The 25,076-nt window shown below is 42.3% G+C and overlaps 1 protein-coding gene across 1 annotated transcript in view; it reads left to right on the forward strand.

Annotated features, from left to right (window-relative positions):
• hspa9 (heat shock protein 9) overlaps positions 1–3,774 on the forward strand; it is a 28,694-nt gene extending 24,920 nt beyond the window's left edge. The window contains exons 12-17 of the mRNA XM_070878562.1: positions 84–188; positions 736–853; positions 1,217–1,311; positions 1,680–1,772; positions 1,903–2,043; positions 2,234–3,774. Coding sequence (XP_070734663.1) covers positions 84–188; positions 736–853; positions 1,217–1,311; positions 1,680–1,772; positions 1,903–2,043; positions 2,234–2,308 — 627 coding nt within the window. The 3' untranslated portion in view covers positions 2,309–3,774. The remainder of the gene's footprint in view (positions 1–83; positions 189–735; positions 854–1,216; positions 1,312–1,679; positions 1,773–1,902; positions 2,044–2,233) is intronic.
• The last annotated feature ends 21,302 nt before the right edge of the window (positions 3,775–25,076 follow it).

The following is a 25,076-nucleotide window of genomic DNA, read 5'->3' on the forward strand; positions in this document are numbered from 1 at the left end:
TTTTAAAACTCTGGCTTTAAGATGTAGAACACCCAGTTTAAATGCATAGTGCATTTTATGTTGGCTGCTTATATGATTCACAGGTCTTTTCTACGGCTGCTGATGGACAAACGCAGGTTGAGATTAAAGTGTTCCAGGGAGAGCGTGATATGGCCGCTGACAACAAGCTTCTAGGACAGTTCACGCTGGTGAGTTCTTTTGGAGTCCATCAATTTGCTTATATTGCATAATAGTGTCTGGAATCAGGAAGCTGATCTGTAGCTTAACACCTTAGGTCTGAGGACTCAGTAAATGAGGCTAAACAGTTTGAAGTACCCATACTTTTTAACCGTAAGACATAGTTTAGCACTACATTTCACGGTATTTTGAAAATATTTCTTGAGCTACACGCTAGCCACGGGACAGATTTGCAGCTGAATCGAGATATATTTTCATGAAAGAATTTGAGTGGGCTTGTTCAAAAATGCTGTATAATTCTAGGGTTGGAATTTCAGCACTGAGGTCTGAATACTTTTCATAGAATCATGAAAATCAGTCCTGTCTGCTGTTACTTTGTGTTACTTTATTTGTGCAGAACTCTGGAAAAAGTAAGCAATTGAGCTGTTCTTGCATGTCATCTGAATATTCTTGTGCTGGACAAACTAGGCAAAAAAACATTTTAGGGCCGTTATGAGGGTTAGTGACCTTCACTTGATTTAGAAATGAACATACTGAAGTTCTTGTCTCTTTTACTAGGTTGGAATGCCCCCAGCTCCCCGTGGAGTTCCACAAATTGAAGTTACATTTGATATTGATGCCAACGGTATTGTCCACGTTTCTGCAAGGGACAAGGGCACAGGCCGTGAGCAGCAGAGTAAGTACTGACTCAAATTGCAGCAGATGCGCGCACAGGTATTCAGCAACACTTGGGCTCTTACTCATTTGGTAAGTGTCATTTGATATTGATTGTAAAAAAAAAAAATGCTTTTCACTTTAATGAAGCAATATCGATATGAAGCCCATTGTTCAGTTTTGTAGTGAGGGGTCTTGTGTATAGAATGTAAGGAAAAGGGGGTCCTGTATACATTGGGATTATTGTGAATGGCCATTGGAGTGCTTGGATTTGAAACTGATTTGAACTGTGTTAAATCTGTCTGATTGAATCTTGGGTAGAAAAACTAATGTTTATATTTTGTTTTTTGGAAGTCTAAGTTTTGGAAATTATTTTCAATTCCAGTTGTCATCCAGTCTTCTGGTGGGCTTAGCAAGGATGACATTGAGAATATGATAAAAAATGCAGAGAAGTATGCTGAAGCAGACAGGAGGAAGAAGGTATGACAGCAATAGGATGAATGGGTGTATGGAAAGGCTCTGAGGCTTCAATTTGAGGCCTATTTCTTGCTTAAACCTACTTTGAATTTAATTTGGTTCCTATTTTATACATCACACTTATTTAAACTGAACTGGAGCAGAATCTTAGCAACAGTTCTAAATATAATTTATAAAGGGATTTTATCTGTACTGTACTTTCAAAGTTATAGTTTAATTACCTGAATATTTTTGATAACTAAAAGTGATCTGTGCTTAAAGCACCGCACTACTGTACCATTCTACAAAATTGTAACCAGTTAGTTAGTTGAAGGTTGCAGTAGTTGTTGGACATGACACAGATTTCAAAATTCTGTTGTATGTCCCCACAGGAAACCGTTGAAGCAGTAAACAATGCTGAAGGAATTATTCATGACACAGAATCTAAAATGGAAGAGTTCAAGGATCAGCTTCCAAAAGAGGAGGTATGAACCTGGATTACAAACTGCTGCCAAGTGAATTAAATCTCAAAGCAAAAATCAGCAACCATGTTGAAAACTGTGCTACTTTGATGTGAAAGTCATTAGTTTCTTTTTATTTGGTTTGTTTAACCAGTGTGACAAATTGAGAGAGGAGATTACAAAAGTGAAGGATCTGTTGGCTCGAAAGGATTCTGAGACGGGCGAAGCCATCAAAGCGGCAGCAACTAACCTACAGCAAGCCTCACTGAAGCTCTTTGAGATGGCATACAAGAAGGTAAAATATTCATATTTTGAAGTTCGTATAGAGTTGAGATAATCTTCAGCAAAAGAATGGTAAACCCAGCTGCAGTCTAATAATTCTTGTAAAGTGTCTGCTTTTATTTATTTATATATATAAAATCATACCTCCTGAGCTGAACCTTGGTAAGAGTGCACACTGACCAACTGCTTTTGTTGACTTTCAGATGGCATCTGAGCGGGAGGGTTCAGGCAGCACAGACAGTGGAGAAAGTGGAGACAAGAAAGAAGAGAAGCAATAAAATGCCTTGTAGTAATTGTTTTACTTTAACGAACTGGCAAGGAGACATAAGCTTGGGAGTGGCAGAGCCAGAAGAGAACTTTTTCCTGAGCGGTTTGCACGATATTCTCGTACTGTGTTTTTGCAGTATCCTATACATAGTTTCACTTTATAAAGTAGAAGTATCAGCGTTGAGTGTGCGTTTTAACAAATCTGTCAGGTTTGTTGTCATTCCTGTAACTTAATTCGTCTTGTAATAGCTGATGTGTCTGAGGGCCAGACTTTGCAGTAGAAGAAATAAACTTTTGGTTTTTTAGCCAAATTTGTTTGTAATTTCCAGTATGTGATAAGTTCCTTTTTTATTTTGGGAGAAGCATTTGATCCTAATGAGGACATGGAAATACAGTGGTTCATTTATTTTGTCTTAATTCACACAAGCACACCTGAAAAGAAAGCTTTAGAAACTTACCCAGAGTTCTGGCTGTCCTCTGGAGTGGGTGAGTTTCTGTGTAAAGCTGAAGTTTTTGATTACTGTAAGATAGTTTTGTTTAGTCCCATTTGCAAAATGTCTGGCAGCATTTGTTTTACTGTTGAATATAATGCTAGAGTAACAAAGATGTTGCAGGGACTGTTGTACAAAAGAAATGAAAAGAAAGGCTGTTAATGCCTGAAATATGAAATTAAAACACAACACTGCAAATACATAGTCAGTACCTGATAGGGAAAAAATTGATATCTGATAGCTCTCACCGCAGCTGAAGTTTTCCTTCCAAAACTAACCTCTATGTATATATATATATATATATATACATATGTGGATATATATTTATATATATATATATATATATATATGTATTTATATTTTTTATATATATATATATATATATATATATATATATCTCTCGGATAGATGGTGACTGGCCTAACATTGGCAACGGTCTAGTTCAATACTTTTGCCATGTGTTACATGTTGATCACCAACACCACCTCCCGTTCCACAGGCAGCTCCTCACTGTGTATGGAAGTGGCTTCTGCCACAATGAGGCAGCATCCTTTTCTGTTTATTAATGGTAATCAGTTTAACTGAAACAGAATGGTTTTTTGGGAGACACAAACTCTCATCAGTGGATATTTGGCTCTTGAGTTGAAGCCTCAGCAAGCTGCATTAGATGTCTAATTGCTGCACTGAAATGATTATAAAGACACCGGCGCATTCAAATGGTTGAGTTTATGATCCTCTCAATAATATGTATACTTTAAGTTCTTGATACATTCTGCAGTATGATGATCTCAGATTTGACTTCATTTTTATTCTAATTTATATAAATTATGTTAAAGTCTGGAGGGGGGCACTCCTCTGGCTGTCCTGCTACCAGTTAATGGAGTTGTGTAAAACTTAAACCAAATTTCCCACAGCCAGTCGTATTGCTGATCTCAGCCTTGTGATTTCTTTCTAAATAAAAGCCAACGGTGAAATGACCAAACCAACCTTTTGTGACCGTTTCTGTATTTGTTCCAATTTGGACTCGGGTAGGCTTCATTGATGTGCTTTGCTTGATTTAGGTTGAAATGGAGGTGGTTTTCTGATTTATATTAGTTACTAGTTTAATGTCCCAGACCTAGTCTTGTTCAATATTAATTGTACAGTGCACATTTGACGTATGGTTGGCAAAAAGCATTATTCCACAGCACAAAAATTGTCATTTGACTGAAATGGACACACTTCTTGTAACCAAACAGCAATTTGACTCAATGTGAACAAATGGAATCTATTCAATTAGTAGATTACAAAGAATCAAAAAGCAGCAATCAAATCTTTTTTTGTTTAAGCTCCCTGACTGAATTGATGAGTAGGAGAAACTGACCAATCAAGTTTACTATCTTACAAACTTGGTTTACGATGTGGCCTTTATTTTTCAACTACTAGAAAATATATTTAGAACACAAATGGACATTTAAAAAAAAAACGCAGATTCTTACTTGCAGTTGTAAAGACAAGGAAAATGTTTTCTTTCTGAGGTGCAGTCCTGTGAATGCCACATCTTAAACCAAGTTCATAGGATACTGAAATCACCAACTCTGATCCACAACTTCCCTGTTCTCTGTCCCAAATCTCTTACTTTTAATTTTATATTTGTCCCCTAGTTTGAGACCCCTCTTCACTGGAAACAGTCTGTTTCTATTTATTCTGACCCATTCCTTCAAAGTTTTAAACACTCACCAATATTTAGAAATATTGAATAATTACTTTGCCTCAGTATTTATCAGGGAGACTTAACAGGCTGGACATGACAGAAGAAAAGATCAAAAAATATATCAACATTTAAGATAGAAAGGGGGAAGATGATAAACTAATCAAACTTAGAAAGGATAAAACCCCTGGTCCAAAGAACCATAGACCAGTTAGCTTAACATCGGTGGTAGGAAAGATAATGGAATCTTTACTCAGATGTAATAGGAAAACTTCTAGGAATCAATAATAGAGTAGTTAGCGTGGATTTCAAAAAGGATGGTCATGCTTGAGGAGGTGATCCAAAATAGTACACGTTATTCCAAATGAAGATTCACCCAAGTCTTAGGACAGGTTTTGTACTGAATAGTCTGGACAATACAGCCCAGGACTTTGTTTGATTTGGCGACAATGTCCTGACACTACTTGAAACTTTAGGGAGTGGTGAATAATCGATTCTGTGTATCCTTTCCTGTCAGCTTTAGCCTCCACCCACTGATACTATACTCTATTGTCAGGAATTTTTTCAGGAATTCTGATCAATTGCATAGCATAAAAGGGTTTCCTCTGATCATCTGCCCAAGTTACAGCGACGATTGGGAGAATCCCAGAAGAGATTCCCAGCACGTACCTGACTTCTGTGTACCTATTTGTGTAACTACATACATTGAAGGACATCTGTCAGTCTTGAGCCAAACTTTCCCAATATATCCAAAAATTGAGTTGCAATCTATTTCCTTCTAGCATCTTGATTCTACGACAATTAATATTTGCTGCTAATGTAATTGCTGTACTAGCTATACCTTGCTCCAGATCATGTTATGAACAGAAGAACCACCAGCATGAACATGGGGCACCCCCACTAGTGACAGCTTCCCAATGGCATCCAATCACATTTAAAACCCCCCGTTGCCTACAGTCCTTTGCCAATTGCAATCCAACACACCAAATCACTCATGACACGATGGAACATAATTTTAGCACTCAGTCTCTCGTGGCATTTAACAAAAGCTTTTGGAAATCCAAGTTAAATGGCTGGATTTGGGGATTTTAGGGCAAAAACGCAAGCAATAAATGAAATAAATGCCTTTGGCGGCATTGTACAAGTGTTCTCTGCGCAAAAACGCGATCCTTAGTGCGGGGCCGGGAGCACTGCGAGGGAGGCCTCGGGGAGGGGGAGCGGGAAAATAATCCAAAAAATTTACAAGACGCTTAATTAACTAAGTAATCGTTGCAAAAAAAATTTAAAAATAAAAACTTTAACTTACCTTTGCGGGTTTTCTGACCGACCGCTGCTGGCAGGGCTACACAGACAGATTTGACCTGTCGCTCTTCTGGGCGCGCATACGGGTCGGGAGAGAGCCGAAACCCGATCGCAATGCAATCGAAGTCGTTGCATGTCGGCGCACCTCTCCCCGGCAGTACTTGGAAGCACCGCCACAAACAGGTACACAAGGATTCCGCCCAGGCTTTGCTACTGGATTTTCGCAGCTGTGGGTCAAATTGTGGCGTAAACCTCTTGAAAATCCAGCCCAAAGTGTCTATTAGAGTTCCCTGACCCACCGTTCTAGTGACTTCCAAAAAAATTGGATCAGGTTTGTCAAGCCCTTTCATTATCTTAAAGATCTCTAACTGGTCACCCCTCAGCCTTCTCTTCTAGAGAACAGAGTCCCAGCCTATTCAGTCTCGTGATAGTTATAAATATTCAAAGTCAATGGGGGAATTTTTTTTTTTAATTCCCTTATGATTTTTCTCGCTGGAAGCAGTGTCCAGGAGATTAAGGGTTGCCCAACCTCATGATCACTAACGATGCTTTCCATTAACTTCACCACCACAGAGGTTAACTGTAGTTTCCAGGTTCTTTTAATCCATTTTTAAATAAAGGCATCAACGTCCTCTGATCATCCAGCACTTCTTGGGTTATTGGTATATTGAAAATATTTACAAGGGCCTCACTCGTGACCTCTGCCATTTCTTTCAATGCTTGTAAGATAAATTTAAATCTACAACAACAACTTGTATTTATATAGCACCTATAATGTTGTAAAATGTCCCACGGTGCTTCACAGATGAGTTATCTCAACAAAATTTAACACCGAGGCACATAAGGAGATATTGGAACAGGTGAAAGGTAGGCTTTGAGGAGCTTCTTAAAGGAGGAGAGAGCCAAAGATGTTTTGGCAGAGAATTTCAGAGTTTAGGGCCTAGGCAGCTGAAGGCACGGCCACCAATGGTGGAGCGATTAAAATAGGGGATGCACAAGAGACCAGAATTGGAGCTATGAAGAGATCTCGGAAGGTTGTAGTACTGGATGAGTTTACAGAGATAAACTGGTGAGACCATCGAGTGTTTTAAAAACCAGGATGATAATTTTAAAATTGAGGTGTTGCTGGACCCCGCGGGAGCCAATGTAGGTCAGCGATCACAGGGATGATGGGCGAACGGGACTTGGTACGAGTTAGTATATGGGCATCAGAGGTTTAGATGAGCTCAAGTTTACAGAAGGTGGAAGATTAGAGGCCGGCCAGGAATGTGTTGGAATAGTCAAGTCGAGGTAACAATTGTATGGATGAGGGTTTCAGCAGCAGGTGAGCTGAATCTAGTCCTCTCTTTCCACCTTCAGCCAGTTTAATGTAGCTTGCACTATTTCCCTTGAGATGTACAAACTGTTTTCTACACAAGGAGCAGAATAAACTATTCCCACTGTTGAAAAATAGTTACAAAATCTCTGCTCAACAACCCCTACTTGTACAGATGGATGGCACTGTCATGTGGAGTATTTCATCATTCCAATCTATATTTATCTATATAAGATGCAAATAAAATTTCACCCACAGAATCCTTTAAATTGAATTGAAATGTCAATTACAACTTGTTACTTGTGCAATAAAGTTCTCTTAAATAACCGTCCTCGTACTGTTTGTACTCTCCAAAAATTGTCACTCTGATTACATTCTCTTAGAACTTGCCCCATTTTGGAGTTCAGTTCTATTTCTGTGCAGTGGTTTTGTGAATTTAAAAGGTCAATAATGGAAGGATGAAACCCAAAGACAAACTGAAGAGGTGATTTGGTGGGTTAGTGTGGTAAGTTGCAGACAATGCAAGTTGGTGGCATCATTAAGCGAGTTTGCTCATTTTCAAGGGTTTTTGTGCATGTCTTTCCCTCTCCCAACCCACCCACATTATATGATCTACATTTTAAATTGCTTGGTGACTAGGGCAGCTGCTGCTGATAAAGTATTTGAACACGATGAGATATGAAATGGCAGAAATATTTAATAGTTACTTTGCCTCAGATTTTACACAGTGGACATGACATTAGAAGAGATCAAATAGGAAGAAGATAATAAACTCCTGCTTAGTCAGCCCCTCAGAGTTGAGGATGACTTGCTTCCACACTAAAAATGAGTTCTCAGGTGACTATAATGAGTCCAATGAGGGACTTACAGTCTCTGTCACAGGTGGGCCAGGCGGTTGAAGGGACGGGTGGGTGCAGTGCTTGGGTTGTCATGCGCTCCTTCCACTGTTTGCACTTGGCCTCCGCTTGCTCCCGGCGAAGAGATTCGAGGTGTTCGGCACCTTCCCGGATGCTTCTCCACTTTGAGCGGACTTGGGCTAGGGATTCCCAGCTGTCGCACTTTTTCAAGGAGGCTTTGAGGGTGTCCTTGAAGCGTTTCCTCTGCCCACCTGGGGCTAACTTGCCATGTTGGAGCTCCGAGTAGAGCGCTTGTTTTGGGAGTCTTGTATCGGGCATCCGGATGATGTGGCCCGTCCATCGGAGCTGATCGAGCATAATCAATGCTTCAATGCTGGACTGAGCGAGAACACTGACGGTGTGCCTATCCTGCCAATGGATTTGCAGGATCTTGCGGAGGCAGCGTTGGTGGTACTTCTCCAGTGCTTTGAGGTGCCTACTGTACGTGGTCCTTGTCTCTGAAGCATATAGGAGGTCCTGGTCTTCAAACACTCTTCCTCAGGCGACCGAAGGCTGCACTGGCACACTGAAGGTGGTGTTGGACGTCGTCATCAACGTCTACCCTTGTTGTGACAGTAGGCTCATGAGGTATGGGAAATGATCCACGCTGTCCAAGGCCTCGCGTGGATTTTGGTAATTGGTGCCAGAACTGTGTGCCCCGGGCAGTTTGGTAGAGGACCTTTTGTTTTATGGATGTTTAGTGGTAAGGCCCATGCTCTCGTATGCTTCGGTGAAGGTGTTGACTGGTTTGGAGTACAACCTCCAAGTGTGCGCAGACGCAAGTGTCGTCTGCATGTTGTAATTCAATGACAGTGGATGGGATGACCTTGGATCTGGATTAAAGGCGATTGAGGTTGAACAGTTTCCCGTTTATTCTGTAGATTAGCTCCACTCCAACGGGGAGCTTACTGAGGGTGAGATGGAGCTGCAGCAAGGAAGATAGAGAAGAGTGTTGATGTGATGATCCTGGTCCGTATGTGAATTGGGTCTGTGGTGGATCCGTTGGTCAGGATCATGGCTTGCATGTCATTGTGAAGCATGTGGAGGGTGGTAGCAAACTTTTGAGGGCAGCTGAATTTGAAGAGGACACTTCCTAATCCCTCATGGTTGACAATGTCGAAGGCCTTCGTGAGGTCAAAGAAGGCCATTGATGAACTAGATGAAGTTAGAGAGGATAAAACCCCATGTCCAGATGTATTGCATCGGCACATACTCAGTGCCAGAGGACTGGCGAACAGCTAGTGTTGTTCCTATATTTAAGAAGGGAGATGGAACAAATCCAGGGGACTATAGTTAGCTTAATGTCGGTGGCAGGAAATATACTGGAATCTTTACTCAAAGATGTAATAGAAAAACATCTAGAAACTGAAAATATAATAGCACAGATTTCAAAAGGAATGGTCATTCTTTGAAGAAGTAACAAAGTAGCTAAGGCTAATGCAGTGGATATAATATACATGGACTTTCAAAAAGCCTTTGATAAGGTAGTGTATAGTAGAGTCATGACTAATGAGAATGTGGAGTCGGGACAAGTAGCACAATGGATAACAAACTGGCTACAAAGCAGAGTAGGGATTAAAGGTAGTTATGCAGGCAGGTGGATGGTGGGAAGTGGTGGTCCAAGGAGATCGGTACCGGGGCCACTGATCACCATTTACATAAAGGATTTGGACAAATACAATATCAAAATTTGTGGATAACCCCAAATTAGGGGGATATCGTTAACACTGAGGAAGAATGATAAAATACAGTGAGACGTTAACAAATTTGCAGAATGGGTGTGTAAATGGCAAATTAATTTTAAAATGGATAAGTGTGAAGTTGTGCATTTTGGTAGAAGGAATAAGGAGGCCACTCCTTGGAAAACAAGAGTCCAAAGGGCTAGAGACATAAAGAGAACGAGGGGTACAGATTCACAAATCATTAAAAGTAGCAATGCACCTTAACAAAAGTGCAAACAAAGCACTGTGATTCATTTCTAGACAAATAGAATTCGAAAGCAGAGAAGTTAATGTTAAATTTACATAGAACCTTAGTTAGATCACACTTAAGAGGACTGTTCACAATTCTGGTCTCCCATGACACAAAATGGAGAACGTGCAAAAAAGATTTACAAGACCAATACAAGAACTGAGAAGGTACAACTAGCAGGAGACACTGGGTCTCTTTTCTCCAGAAAAGAGATGATTGATAGAACTCTTTAAAACTATGAAGGGATTTGATCAGTTAAATGTGAAGGTGTTTCCACCTTTGGGGGTGGGGGGGGGGGGGGGGCAGGAGAGGAGGAGGAGGAGAAGAAGAAGAAGAAGAAGAAGAAGAGTCCAACATTATGGGCCATAAATATAAGATGGTCACTAATGAAGAATTTAAGAGAAATGTCTTTACTCAGAATGTGGAACTTGCTGTCACAAGGAGTGGTTGAGGCAAAAAGCATTTAAAGGGAGGGCAGAAAGGGACATGAGAGCAAAAGGAATAGAAGGATATGTTGATAAGATGAGATAAAATAAGGTGGGAGGAGGCTCGTGCGGAGCATAATCTTGTTGGGTCAAATGGCCTGTTTCTGTGCTGTAATTTTCTGAGTTATAAATGCATAAATATAATCGGGGATTTTATCAGTGGGCAAAAGCTGCTTTTTGGTGCTATTTCTTTGTGGACAAGCTCTGAACAGATAGGGAGGAAAAAGTGCAGTAATACAACTTGGCAGCTCAATAAGCGAGGTATTCAATGTGGGGGGGAAACGGCTCCAGACAGAAGAATGTGTTCGTGTTATAGTGTAACTTGCATCGGACAGAATGACCACCAGGTTCTCTCACTAGCTCAATGATATTAAACATCACTTCTGGAATGGGCTAAAACATTGTGAAAGAACCAACTTGCATTGACATGGCTCCTTATTGTGTCCCTCAGGGTGTCCTAAAGTGCGTCTAAAGAGAATGAATTACTTTGAAATGTAGCAGCAGTGTTTATGTAAGCAATTGTTGCATCTATTTTATACAAACAGTGATTACCAGTTCATCTGCTTTGTTGTGTTGGTTGAGGCTAGTTGTCTAGGACATGGAAAACTCCTTGTTCTTTAAATTCATCATGCCATCCTAAATGTACCTAAACAGGCTGATTTTTAACATCTCTGAAGGGTGGCAAGTCTGACAAACTAGTCATTCCCTCAGTACAGTTCTCAGGTGAAAGCTGAGATTTTGGGCTCACACCCTGGAGTGGGTTTGAATCAAACCCTGATTGCAAACTGAGCAAAGCTAATGTTTGTGGTGATATAAAGAGGATGAGATTGCACCAAGAGTGAGACCTTTGCTCTGCTAATATTGATTTGGATTGTTCTGACATAGCAAATTTCATATTGATTTTTGCAGACCATGAAAATTCAAGGAAAAAAACTAAGTGGTGGATTGTTTATTTCAAACCAGCTCGCTGTATTACTACTACTGCTTGCTATGTGTTGCATATTGCACCAATGGGAAGTACTCCCTATGGCCTAATAAGAGATCCTATTATAAAGCCGTGTCATGTAAATAGGTGCATTTTAACTACAGGCCAGTATTTCAGACCTGTGCCCTAAGCACTAATATCAGTCTTTCCTTGCGATTGGGAGCAGTGGTGCTCGAGACATCGAGTGACGTCCTTTCGGATTAGAGGGGCACTGCTTCCTCAGCTTGTTGTGAAATACCTCCTCCTGCCTGCTTTCTGAGCAACACTGGCAGAGTGCTGATAGAAGGTTAGTCATATAGTCAGCCTATTGCCCAGAGGCCTGAACAATCATTTGCTTAGAAAATAATAAATCGTGTGCTATCCAAATTTCCAATTCACACTGGACCCGCCACATAAATCCTGGAAGATGAGGCTACCTGTTGGACTTGTAAAATTATGCCTTGCATGTTATAGAAAGATATCTATGCTAACTGCTAAGGTTAACTGAAATGGAAGGCTAGGAGGGACCTGAATTTAAGGCTGGGAAAGTCATAACGCTTGGGAAGGGACGACTGAGGTTTGTGACTCGGAAAACGTATTTCCTATAGCCCCAAGTTAAAACAAAATGTACATTCACTGTAGCTGCAGCAGTTTTATCTGATGCATCTTGGGCCTCAAGGATAAGTGAGCCACTAGTAAATTCATTCAAAATATAAATTTTGTCCTGCAATTTTAAACCAATACCCAAAAAGCATTTTTAAAATTGAATCAGTTGGGTTAAGGGCAAAGGGCCCATAGGGTAGGAGACTACCAAGGTTGTAAAGTGAAAGTAAAGGGATAGGAACAGGGCACAAACTGACCAGAACTCAGTAAAAATTTGCACAGAATTTACAATATAGAAACAAGCCGTTTGCCCCAACAGGTCAGTGCCGGTGTTTATGCTCCACACAAGCCCCCTCCCTTCCTACATCATCTCACATATTAGCATACAATTTGGAACAGCTATTTTGTAATTGGGTATTTTGTCCTGAGATAACGCAGCAATATATTGCGAGGGAAATGCAACCGTCAATAAATTTTTAAAACTTGCACGATCACTGAACATCCCAAAGCGCATTACAGCCAATTAAATACCTTTTGAAATGTAGTCACTGTTGTAATGTAGAAAAAGTAGATGTAATGGGGCTCATCTGCTGATATTACCATGGGCTTCATTAACATCTAACTAGTTAGAACATAAGAATTAAGAGCAAGAATGGGCCTTTTGGCCCCTCGAGCCTGCTTCACCAATAAGATCATGACTGATCTTCTATCTTGACTCCACTTTTCTGCACTAACCCCATATCCTTTGATTCCTGTAATATTCAAAAATCTATCAATCTGTCTTGAATATACTCAACGACTGAGCATCCACAGCCTTCTGGGGTAGAGAATTCCAAAGATTCACCACCCTATGAGTGAAGAAATGTACCCTCATCTCAGTCCTAAATGGCCAATCCTTCATACTGAGACTGTGACCCCCCGATTCAAGACTCCCAGCCAGAGGAAACCTCCCTGCATCATCTACCCTATCAAGCCCTGTAAGAATTTTGTATGTTTGAATGAGATCACATCTCATTCTTCTTAACTCTAGAGAACATAGGCCTAGTCTACTCAATCTCTCCATATAGGACATTCCCCCCCCCCGCCTCCCAGTCCCAGGAATCAGTCTAATGAACCTTCATTGCACTACCTCTATGGTAAGTACATCCTTCCTTGGTAAGGAGACCAAAACTATACACGATACTCCAGGTGTGGATTCACTATATAATTGCAGTAAGACATCTTTACTCTTATACACAATTCCTCGTGTAATAAACGCCAACATACCATTTGCTTTCTTAATCACTTGCTGTCCCTGCATGTTAACTTTCAGTGATTCATGTACATGGACACCCATTTCCCTCTCTCACCATTTAAAAAATACTATCTCTTTCTATTTTTCCTACCAAAGTGGATAACTTCATATTTCTTCACATTATATTCTATGTTCTTGCCCACTTAACCTGTCTATATCTCCTTGAAGTCTCTTTGCACCCTCCTCACAACTTACATTCCCACCTAACTTTGTATCATCAGCAAATTTGGATATATTACATTTGGTCTCCTCATCCAAATCATTGATATAGATTGTGAATAGCTGAGGTCCAAGCACTGATCCTTGCGGTACCCCTCCAGTTACAGTCTGCCAACCCAAAAATGACCCGTTTATTCTACTCTCTGTTTTCTGTCCGTTAACCAATTCTCGATCCATGCTAGTATATTGCCCCCAATCCCATGAGCCCTAATTTTGTTTAATAACTTCTTGTGGCACCTTATCGAATGCCTTCTGAAAATCCAAATACACACATCCACTGGTCCTTATCTATTGTGCGAGTTACAACCTCAAAAAACTCTTAACAGATCTTTCAACATGATTTCCCTTTCGTAAATCTGTGTTGACTCTGCCCAATCCTATTATTTTCTAAGTCCCTGTTACCTGGGACTTAGAAATTCTATGTAGAGATTTGTTCTTGGAGCTTCTGGTCACAGCTGCAAATAAGGTCCACTTGAAACTGTTATTTGCGATCAGTTATGTGCAATTTAAAGTAAATGGTGGGGGCACAGTAATTCCTCTCATTTCACCTACCTCCAAGACAGCTGAAAAGTGATTATTGACACAGGTGTGCCAACCTAGCCAGTAACTCCACTGGCGCACGATGCAGAAAAAATCCCTGGTGTCTGACAGCTCAGTACAGTCAGTAATTTTGTCTGTGGCCACCAGAGGGTGCTGTTCCCCTACTCTTCTGCTTCCAATGTTCACTCTGACTGCACAATAGCAACTGGACTGCCTGAATCTGACACCCTGAAGAATGGGGGGGGAGCAGAGGAAAGAGAGAGAGAGCTTTAAAAACAAAATTTAAACCACAATTAACCTTTAACTCAGGTTAACATTTTCCCAGTATGTTGAGTATTTGTAGGAAGCAAATGTCCCACAATTCCAATGAACACCTGCATATCCAGGTGGCCATGGCAAGACATTCATAGCACAGATGGCAGATTTGATGCTAGTCAAGTAAAAGACTCCTCTTTAACCCATTTACGTTAGTTCCTTGTTGTACTTTTATCATTTTCCATTCATTTCCACCCTTCCCTTCCTTAACTCCTGCATTCATGCTACATTCCAGGATTGCCCAATCCTCATGGATGCTGTGCAGCATTGAAATGTTGTGCTAGGTTCATCTCAACAATGACAACAACTTGCATTTAGGAAGCTAGGAATTGATCGATGAAGGAAGACCGAGGTGTATCTAGTTTGTCTTCTCCCATCCTGGAAGTCACGTGATACAATGATAATGGAGTTGGTGACTAATCATAGCAATCAATCTCTCGATTAGTCTACAACAGACCAATCTTCCCGCTTGCTTATTTTGGGTGCGTGACCCATTCATGCACATTGAAAAAGCCAATCCTGGGCTGAGAGCCGTGTGGCCGCAACGGACCCAGAAATGACGTGAGGAAAACCGCAGTGGTGGAAAGCTTTGGGAACCATAGGTCCAAAGTTAGCTATTCTTCCCAAGTATGTTACGCCCACCATATGACATGTTTCAAATTACTCATATCTACTGTATCCCAAAATGTTATTTTTTGAAGAAAATCTGTCTAATTTGCATTTGAATGGAATAACACCATCTGCTTCCACTGTCTCCCTGGGGAGTCAGTTCCATTGGTTGACCACTCACTCCCTGAAATATTGGGGGTAATTTTAATCCCCCCAGTACTGACAGGGGAGGGGGTTAAATTGTCAAAAATGGGAACCCGACTTCTGGTTTTAACTGAGACGGGTTGGGGGCACGACAAACCTGTTCTCCGTAGGCTGGTCTCTAATTTAAATATTGTAATGTGGTTGCGTGCCTCAGATTTCAGATATAACGCCTGCGGGCCGGGTTTCCTTGCAGCTGAAGGGAGGTGAGACGGCTGGGTCCAATAGGTAAGTGCCTTTGCAGCATTGTTTGTGAACCAGGAGGAGCAAGAATGCTTCTCCCCAGCCCTCTGAGCTAACCTGTTAACCTTCCCATGATAATGTTCTGGATCCTCTCACTCAGGCTCCCGTTCAAGTCCTAAGAAATAACATTTTAACACCTGTTTTCAAAAGTTGTAATTTCTGGCAAAACTCACAAACTCTCTCTCCCACCCAGCTGTGACCTGGTGCTGTAAGCCTACCTGCCCGATAGCCAGCCAGCCTTTCAATTTGGCTGGCTGCAGCCGGTAAATAGTCAAAAAATACTAATCAAGGCCAGCCATTAAATTTGCCTGGACCTCTGGTAAACTCTTGCCATGGTCTACATTATCTAGTCCAATTAAAATCCTAAAAATAGCAATCATGTCAGCTCTCAACCTTCTCTTTTATAGTGAGAACATGCCCAATTTGCATAATTGTCGTCTTAATTCTATCATTCCATCCCCTCAATCATTTTGGTTGCTCCCTTCTGTATCCTTTCAATGGTTGCACTTAGACAGCACCTTTAAAAGTAGAAAAATGTAAAAGTCTTAGAAGCATAAACCTTGTTTTTTTTTTACAAGGAACCACCTGAGGTTGATGCAACTCATTCTATAGGATAATTGGTCCACAGTCTCAGAATAAGGGGTTGGCCATTTAGGACTGAGATGAGGAGAAATTTCTTTACTCAGAGGTGGTGAATCTTTGAAATTCTGTGGAGGCTCTCTGTGAATACTCTGTTGAGTATATTTAAGACCGAGATCGATAGATTTTTGGTTATTAAGGGAAACAAGGGATATGTGTAGGAAAATGGAGTAACATAAGAACATAATAGGAGCAGGAGTAGGCCACCTGGCCCCTCAAGCCTGCTCCACCTTTTAATAAGATCATGACTGATCTGATCATGGACTCAGCTCCACTTCCCCATAACCTGTTATTCTGTTATCACTCAAAAATCTGTCTATCTCTGCCTTAAATATATTCAATGACCCAGCCTCCACAGCTCTCTGGGGCAGAGAATTCCATAGATTTACAACCCTCAGGGAAGAAATTCCTCCTCATCTCAGTTTTAAATGGGCGGCCTCTTATTCTGAGACTGTCCCCTAGTTTTAGTTTCCACTATGAGTGGAAATATCCTCTCTGCATCCACCTTGTCGAGCTCCCTCATTATCTTGTATGATCACCTCTCATTCTTCTGAACTCCAATGAGTATAGGCACAACCTACTCAACCTATCTTCATAAGTCAATCCCCTCATCTCCAGAATCAACCTAGTGAACCTCTGAACAGCCTCCAATGCAAATATATCCTTAAATACGGAGACCAAAACTGTACGCAGTACACTAAGTGTGGCCTCACCTATACAGTTGTAGCAGGACTTCTCTGCTTTTATACTCTATCCCCCTTGCAATAAAGGCCAACACTCCATTTGCCTTCCTGATTACTTGCTGTACCTGCATACTCATTTTTTGTGTTTCATGCACAAAGAACCCCAGGTCCCTCTGTATTGCAGCACTTTGCAATTTTTCTCCATTTAAAGTATAATTTATCTATATTTTCTGCCAGTGGATAACCTCACATTTTCCCACATTATACTCCATCTGCAAAATGTTTTCCCACTCACTCAGCCTGTCGATATCCCTTTGCAGATTTTTTGAGTCCTCCTCACAATTTGCTTTCCCACCCATTTTTGTATCATTAGCAAATTTGGCAACATTACACTCAGTCCCTTCATTAATATAGATTGTAAATAGTTGAGGCCCCAACATCGATCCCTGCGGCATCCCACTAGTTACTGTTTGCCAACCGGAAAATGACCCATTTATCCCGACTCTCTGTTTCGGTTAGTTAGCCAATCCTCTATCCATGCTACTATATTACCCCCAACCCCATAAACTTTTATCTTGTGCAGTAACCTTTTGTGGCACCTTATCGAATGCCTTCTGGAAATCCAAATACACCACATCCACTGGTTCCCCCTTATCCACCCTGCTCATTACATCCTCAAAGAACTCCAGCAAATTTGTCAAACATGATTTCCCTTTCATAAAACCATGCTGACTCTGCTTAAATTAATTATTTCCAAATGTCCTGCTACTGCTTCCTTAATAATGGACTCCAGCATTTTCCCAACGGCAGATGTTAGGCTAACTAATCAATAGTTTCTTGCTTTTTGTCTGCCTCCTTTTTTAAATAGGGACGTTACTTTTGCGGTCTTCCAATCCACTGGAACCGCCCCAGAAACCATGGAATTTTGGTAGATCAGTTGGAAGATCAGCCATGATTTTATTGAATGGCGTAGCAGGCTCGAGGGGTCGAATGGTCTACTCCTGCTCTTATGTTCTTATGTAATTGTAAAACCTATATGATCAACTTTTATTTACAAAGGTAGTTAGTAATTTAAGAGATTAACCCCAGCTCTAATTTAGCCAGGTGGAAGCCTGGATTGTGAGAAATTTGTATATTCTTAAGCTCTGCCCAATGTGATTCTGTCAGAGCCCAGTCTGACAGGTTGGGAAACAACATCAAGGTTTGTTCATTAGCACCTTGACTACCTACAGCACAGAGGAGGACATTCAGCCCTTCTTGTCTGTATTGGCACTTTGCAATTCGTCCAATTCCCCTGCTCTTTCCCAGATTTATCCATTTCAATATTTATCCAATTCCCTTTTCAAAGTCACGGTTGAATCTGCTACCACCATCCTTCCAGACGTGGCATTCCAGATAACAACATTCTGCATTAAAAAATTCTCCTAAATTCCCTGCTGTATTTTTGCCAATTATTTTAAATAGTAACAGTTTCATAATTCCCTCCCTGCTCCCTCCCGACTTGCAATAATACTATACTTTTAAAACATGACATTAAAACTAAGGGCTAGAAATTGCGTAACGCCCTGTTTGGGGCGATAACTTTTCTGAGAGCGCAAAAGTATCGGCGGGCGAATAAGATTTGTAGCTGACGGGAACTTCCGCTTTAGCACTCCAAGAGGGAAGTGGAGCACTAAATCAAGTACTATCACTTCCCTTAAAGGGCTAAAGCGAATGAGAGGGGCGCTAGCGGCAGAGCGCTGCACAATGTTCTGTGTAGCACTGCCGTCTGTACAGGCTTCTTCCCTCCCTTAAAGGGAAGGGCCAATGCTGGGGTGACTCAGCTTTCCTGCTGTCTGTGTCGGGCCACGGCACATATGCTATGTGCATAGCAGACCCAAATACTCTAAGAGAGTGCAGGGCTGAGCAATCACGGTGGCAAAGGAAACCAGAACGCACCAGAAGAGGGACATAAATAAATTTTGCCCTACCTGACCACCATTGCCTTTAATTAGCACTCCCCAAGCGATCAGCCGAGGTGACATTGCCCCCTGCTGTTGATGCCCAGTGATGCTGCAGGGGACAGGGGTGAATATTGCATGTGAGCCGTTAATGGGTTGCAGCGCACCGGATGATGTCACGATATCTGGGGCGCAAGAAAGTGAGGTGGTAAGTGTTAGCCCCAATGCAAAACCACCAGGGAAGTTCGCGGGCATTGGTGATTTTGCTGCGCCTGGTCGGTAACCCCTTAGAGCCTGTGGGGAGTGGTAACAGGGCACTAACAGGAGGTGCAAACCAGGCCAATTTCTCCCACTAACTTTTTCCCAATCACACTGTGGAAAAATGGCCAAAATATCATGAAATGCAATGATCTGATAAAATAGAAGACAAAGGTAGTGAAATTGGGCTCGTTGGCGTCCGCTTTTTGGGTGCTGCGAGGACCCTTAAGGTTCCAAAATGACGTCAACGGCATGCACGCACACTTCTGATGCGAAGTGCACTGGACCCCATGTTGATAAAGGGGTTAGCATCGACCTAACATCAACTGGCAGCATGCAGAGCAGGCAGAACACGATGGTGCACTGATTTGATGCCAACGCTGCCATTTTGGCCAACAGCCTCTCTTAACCTCACACAACTGAGCATGATGTTAAGTAAAATGAAGGATTTCCACCACTGCCGCCCTTTCCCCCGCCCCTTCCCCCACCAGTGCTATTTAAAAGGGATCATCAACTACTTACAGGTTAATTGCTGATGTATTTCTTCTGGTTGTTACTGCAATTCTATAAGTTTTGGATGCTTTCTGTAGTTGGTTAAAGTTTCAATAGTGTACAGATAGTGGTGTGGCAGGTGGTGTAGTACTCTTGCTGACTTAAAAGCATCTGTACAGACCAGCTGCTCCCAGGCATGGGTGGACCAGTAGGCCTTCCTCTTGGTATTGAGCATGACTAGGAAAATGAGCAGAAGCCATGCAGAGTAGGGCAAGCTTTTATTTATTTATTCACGGGATGCGGGTGTCACTGTCCAGGCCAGCATTTATTGCCCATCCTTAATTGTCCTTGAAAAGGTGCCGGTGAGCTGCTTGAACTGCTGCAGTTTGTGTGGTGAAGGTACTCCCACAGTGCTGCTAGGTGGGGAGTTCAAGGATTTGATCCAGCGACAATGAAGGAACGGCGATAAATTTTCAAGTCAGGATGGTGTGTGATTTTGCGGTGATGGTGTTCTCATGTGCCTGCTGCCCTTGTTCTTCTATGTGGTAGAGATCGCGGGTTTGGGAGGTACTGTCAAAGAGGCCTGGGCGAGTTTCTGCAGTGCATCTTGTAGATGGTACACACTGCAGCCACGGTGCGCTGGTTGTGGAGGGAGTGAATATTTAAGGTGGTGGATGAGGTGCCAATCAAGTGGGCTGCTTTGCCCTGGATGGTGTCGAGCTTCTTGAGTGTTGTTGGAGCTGCACTCATCCAGGGAAGTGGAGATTGTTCCATCCTACTCCTGACTTGCACCGTGTAGATGGTGGAAAGGCTATGAGGAGTCAGGACGTGAGTCACTCACTGCAGAATACCCAGCCTCTGACCTGCTCTTGTAGCCATTGTATTTAGGTGACTGGTCCAGTTAAGTTTCTGATCAATGGTGACCCCAGGATGTTGATGGTGGGGAATTTGGCAATGGTCAAGGGGAGGTGGTTAGACTTTCTCTTGTTGGAGATGGTCATTGCTTGGCATTTGTGTGGCGTGAATGTTACTTGCCATTTATCAGCCCAAGCCTGAATGTTGTCCAGATCTTGCTGCATGCAGGCATGGACTGCTCCATTATCTGAGGAGTTGCAAATGGAACTGAGCACTGTGCAATCATCAACAAACATTCCCACTTCTCACTAGGTGCTAGGAGAGAGAAAGAGGAGGGGGGGAATGGCTCTCAGCAGGAGGCCATATCCGCAGAAGGTTTTTAGGATGCAATCTGTTGGAGAACAGATTGCTGGAGTGCTGTGACACCTTTTGCACACTATCATCCAGAGTCATGATAGCAGCAGTCTGAGCTTCATACGAGCAAGCAGCGACTGCATGACAACAGACTGAGCTTCCACTTCAGCTTTGAGACTTTGGGTGGATGCTGCTTGTGCTGCAATGGAAGCTGACATTGACCATCAGACGTTGCATCATGCTTGGATCCACGGGTATTCTGATGGAGGTACCACCAATTCCATGTTGGAAAGGATCAGCTTCAAACTATGCACAAAGCCCTGTGCCAAGTTGGTGCATCTTGTTACTGAGCTTTCCAGCAAGGTTCCCAGTGCACCAAGCATGCATCTGTACACCCATCAGCCTCCTTCTGCAGATGGGCCAATCAAAGTCATCATCTGAGTCCTCTGCAGCAGAACTGGTATACTACTTTGTCCTCCACCAAGCTGGCACCTACAATATCCTTTCCTCCCACATTGACTATTGCATACTTGTGCCTGGTGACTCACTATGTGCATAACCCTCCTCCATCCTATCCTCTAAGTTATGCGCAGTGTCAGTATCTGACCTGATGGCTGTGTGTGTCTTCATCTACACTGTCTTCCTCTTCTACTGCCTCGGCAAGTTGCAGTTCTTGGTTATCTTAAGTGAAAAAGGGACAAGGTTGAGTTGTAGTGAGGGGAAAGTAAGAAGTGCATGCTTACACCATCAGCAGCTTCTCTGTCAGAAGAGATTGTGGGATGATAGAGAAGTTGGATAACTTCAGTTCCGCTGGTGGCCATGCCCTAAGCAATGGCCCTTCCCATAATAGTCAGCACCGTCTCCTCCATGAGGGTTAGAACATGCGGATGCACCTGCTCCCTCTGGTTGTGCGCCACCTTCTCCTGCAAGAGAGAGGAAGTGAGTCCATGAGTGTTCATGGTTGAATAACTGGCAGTGTTCGCATGCTGTAAGGTGTGGGTTTGAGGCTTGCAACAGTGCTAAATGTATAAGGGTGAAGTGAAGCATGTGAATGTTAGGTATGAGTCCTGATTGAACCGAGATTGTTGGTAGGTGAGTGGTGTATTGAGCAGTGGTTGAGGCCAAGGGGCTAAAGGGAGGGAGGAACTTAATACAGTCATTATCACTAAAGAAGTAGTACTCGGTAAAATAATGGGACTAAAGGCGGACAAGTCCCCTAGACCTGATGGTTTGCATCCTAGGGTCTTAAAGGAAGTGGCTGTAGAGATAATGGATGCATTGGTTGTAATCTACCAAAATTCTCTGGATTCTGGGGAGGTTCCAGCCGATTGGAAAACCACAAATGTAATGCCCTGTTTAAGAAAGGAGGCAGACAGAAAGCAAGAAACTAAAGACCAGTTAGCCAAACATCTGTCGTTGGAAAAATGCTGGAGTCCATTATTAAGGAAACAGTAGCGGGACATTTGGAAAAGCATAATTCAATCAAGCAAAGTCAGCATGGTTTTATGAAAGAGAAATCATGTTTGACAGATTTGCTGGAGCTCTTTGAGGATGTAACGAGCAGGGTGGATGAGGGAGACCCAGTAGATGTGGTGTATTTGGATTTCCAGAAGGCATTCGATAAGGTGCCACATAAAAGGTTACTGCACAAGATAAAAGTTCACAGGGTTGGGGGTAATTTATTAGCATGAAAAGAGGATTGGCTAACTAACAGAAAGCAGAGTCGAGATAAATCGGTCAATTTCCTGTTAGCAAACAGTAACTAGAGGGGTACCGCAAGGATCGGTTCTGGGGCCTCAACTATTTACAATCTATATTAATGACTTGGATGAAGGGACCGAGTGTAATGTAGCCAAGTTTGCTGATGATACTAAGATGGGTGGGAAAGCAAAGGGATATAGACAGGCTAAGTGAATGGGTAAAAATTTGGCAGATGGAGTATAATGTGGGAAAATACAGAAAAGCAAATTATAATTTAAATGGAGAAAAATTGCAAAGTGCTGCAGTACAGAGGCACCTGGGTGTCCTTGTGCATGAAACACAAAAAGTGAGTATGCAGGTACAGCAAGTAATCAGGAAGGCAAATGGAATGTTGGCCTTTATTGCAAGGGGGATAGAGTATAAAAGCAGAGATGTTCTGCTACAACTGTATAGGGTAGTGGTGAGGCCTAGTGGTGGTACACCTAGAGTACGGCGTACAGTTTTGGTCTCCATATTTAAGGAGGGATATACTTGCATTGGAGGCTGTTCAGAGAAGGTTTACTAGGTTGATTCCGGAGATGAGGGGTTTGACTTATGAAGATAGGTTAAGCAGGTTGGGTCTATACTCATTGGAGTTCAGAAGAATGAGAGATAATCTTATTGAAACATATAAGATAATGAGGGGGCTCGACAAGGTGGATGCAGAGAGGATATAGTCTCAGAATAAGGGGCCGCCCATTTAAAACTGAGATGAGGAGGAATTTTTTTTCTCAGATGGTTTAAATCTGTGGAATTCTCTGCCCCAGAGAGCTGCGGAGGTTGGGTCATTGAATATATTTAAGGCAGAGATAGACAGATTTTTGAGCGATAAAGGAATCATAGATAGTCCCTCGGAATCGAGGAAGACGTACTTCCACTCTTAAAATGAGTCCTTAGGTGGCTGAACAGTCCAATACGAGAACCACAGTCCCTGCCACAGTCGTTAAGGAAAGGGAGGGTAGAACTGGTTTGCTGCATGCTTTTTCTGCTGCCTGCGCTTGATTTCTGCATGCTCTTGGCGATGAGACTCGAGGTGCTCAGTGCCCTCCCCGATGCACTTCTTCCACTTAGGGCGATCTTTGGCCAGGGACTCCCAGGTGTCAGTGGGAATGTTGTACTTTTTCAGGGAAGCTTTGAGGGTGTCCCTGTAACGTTTCCTCTGCCCACCTTTGGCTTGTTTGCCGTAAAGGAGGAGGAGGAGGAGTTCTGGATAAAGGAATAAACGGTTATGAGTAGCGGGCAGGGAAGTGGATCTGAGGCCATGATCTTATTAAATAGCTGAGGAGGCTCGAGGAGTCAAATGGCCTACCCCTGCTCCTATTTGTTATGTTCTTATGCGGTGGTGTAGTTGATAGGATATGGCATTTGAACATGCATTCACTGACCTTGAACACTTTTGTGAGATCATTAAACCTCTTCCTGCATTGCATCCATGTTCAGAAGCTATACTTCTGGCATTGACCTCCTCTGCTATCACTGGCCTTTGCCTTATGAGCACCTGTCTGGAGGGCCTCTGTCCCCCGTCCCCCCTGAGGGTACAGGACATCTCTCCTCTGTTCCACCTCTTCCACCAAGACCGCCAGTGCAGCATTAAAAACCTTGGTGCCCACTCTCTCCCATGGTCAGCCTTTGTTGATTGTTGCACAACACACTATTCCCAATGATCTCAGCCCCTTGAGCAGCCACAATGCATCTTCCCTTTAAGAGGTGCAGGCTACCTTAAGTAGTGCTAGGCAGTAACGATATTGGGGCCCCTCTGCTGAAACTTTCAGCCAATGAACAGCGCAGGCAGAAATCATTGTAATGAGTAGGCAGCACAAAGTTGGGGTGCTGCCTGCATTCCATTGAACCGGCGTGGGTTAATCACATATCGAGATCCTCGTGCCTGTTTTCGGGGGTTAACCAATTTAAGCCTCAAATGACCTTCAGATAAATGCATTACATGTTTCCAGGCTTTTATAACAGTGGTATTTCTAAGGCATGGTTTTTAAAGGTTATTGGGATTATCAATGGAAAAAAAACACCTGAGGGGAGATTTTCTGCTCCTGGTGCAGAATGCATGTCAGGAAAGTGCAATCCCCAGTGTGTGAGTTTCTATAATTAGACAAAGATAATTAAGAAGAAAGGAAAATCTTCAGAAATTAAAAATCTGAAAAAGTTCTTGCAGAAAATTAAATCCTGTAGAGAACACTTTACACATTTAAATATTTTAAAAATCTGATTATTGCAGCAAGATTTAAATTGAAAGAGAAGCATTCCCATAAACTGTAGAAAAATATTAACCACAAATATCCAAGCTGTACTATTTCATCATAATATCTACAGGGGCTGCAATTCAACTATGCATGTAGAGTCTGTTTTTCAACTAATATATACAATAAAAGAAAGACTTGCATTTATATAGCACCTTTCATAACCTCAGGATGTCCAAAAGCACTTCACAGCCAATTAAGTACTTTTGCAGTGTAGTCACTCTTGTAATGTTGGAAACGTGGCAGCCAATTTGCGCACAGCAAGGTCCCACAAACAGCAATGTGATAACCAGGTAATCAGTTTTACTAATGTTTGTTGAGGGATAAATATTGGCCAGAATACACGGTAAATTTCCCCTACTCTTCTTCGAAATAATGCCATGGGATCTTTTACATCTATTTGGTTTAGCACCTCATTCAAAAGATGG

Source organism: Pristiophorus japonicus, chromosome 4 (assembly GCF_044704955.1).
Source record: "Pristiophorus japonicus isolate sPriJap1 chromosome 4, sPriJap1.hap1, whole genome shotgun sequence".
In the NCBI taxonomy this organism is placed as follows: domain Eukaryota; kingdom Metazoa; phylum Chordata; class Chondrichthyes; family Pristiophoridae; genus Pristiophorus; species Pristiophorus japonicus.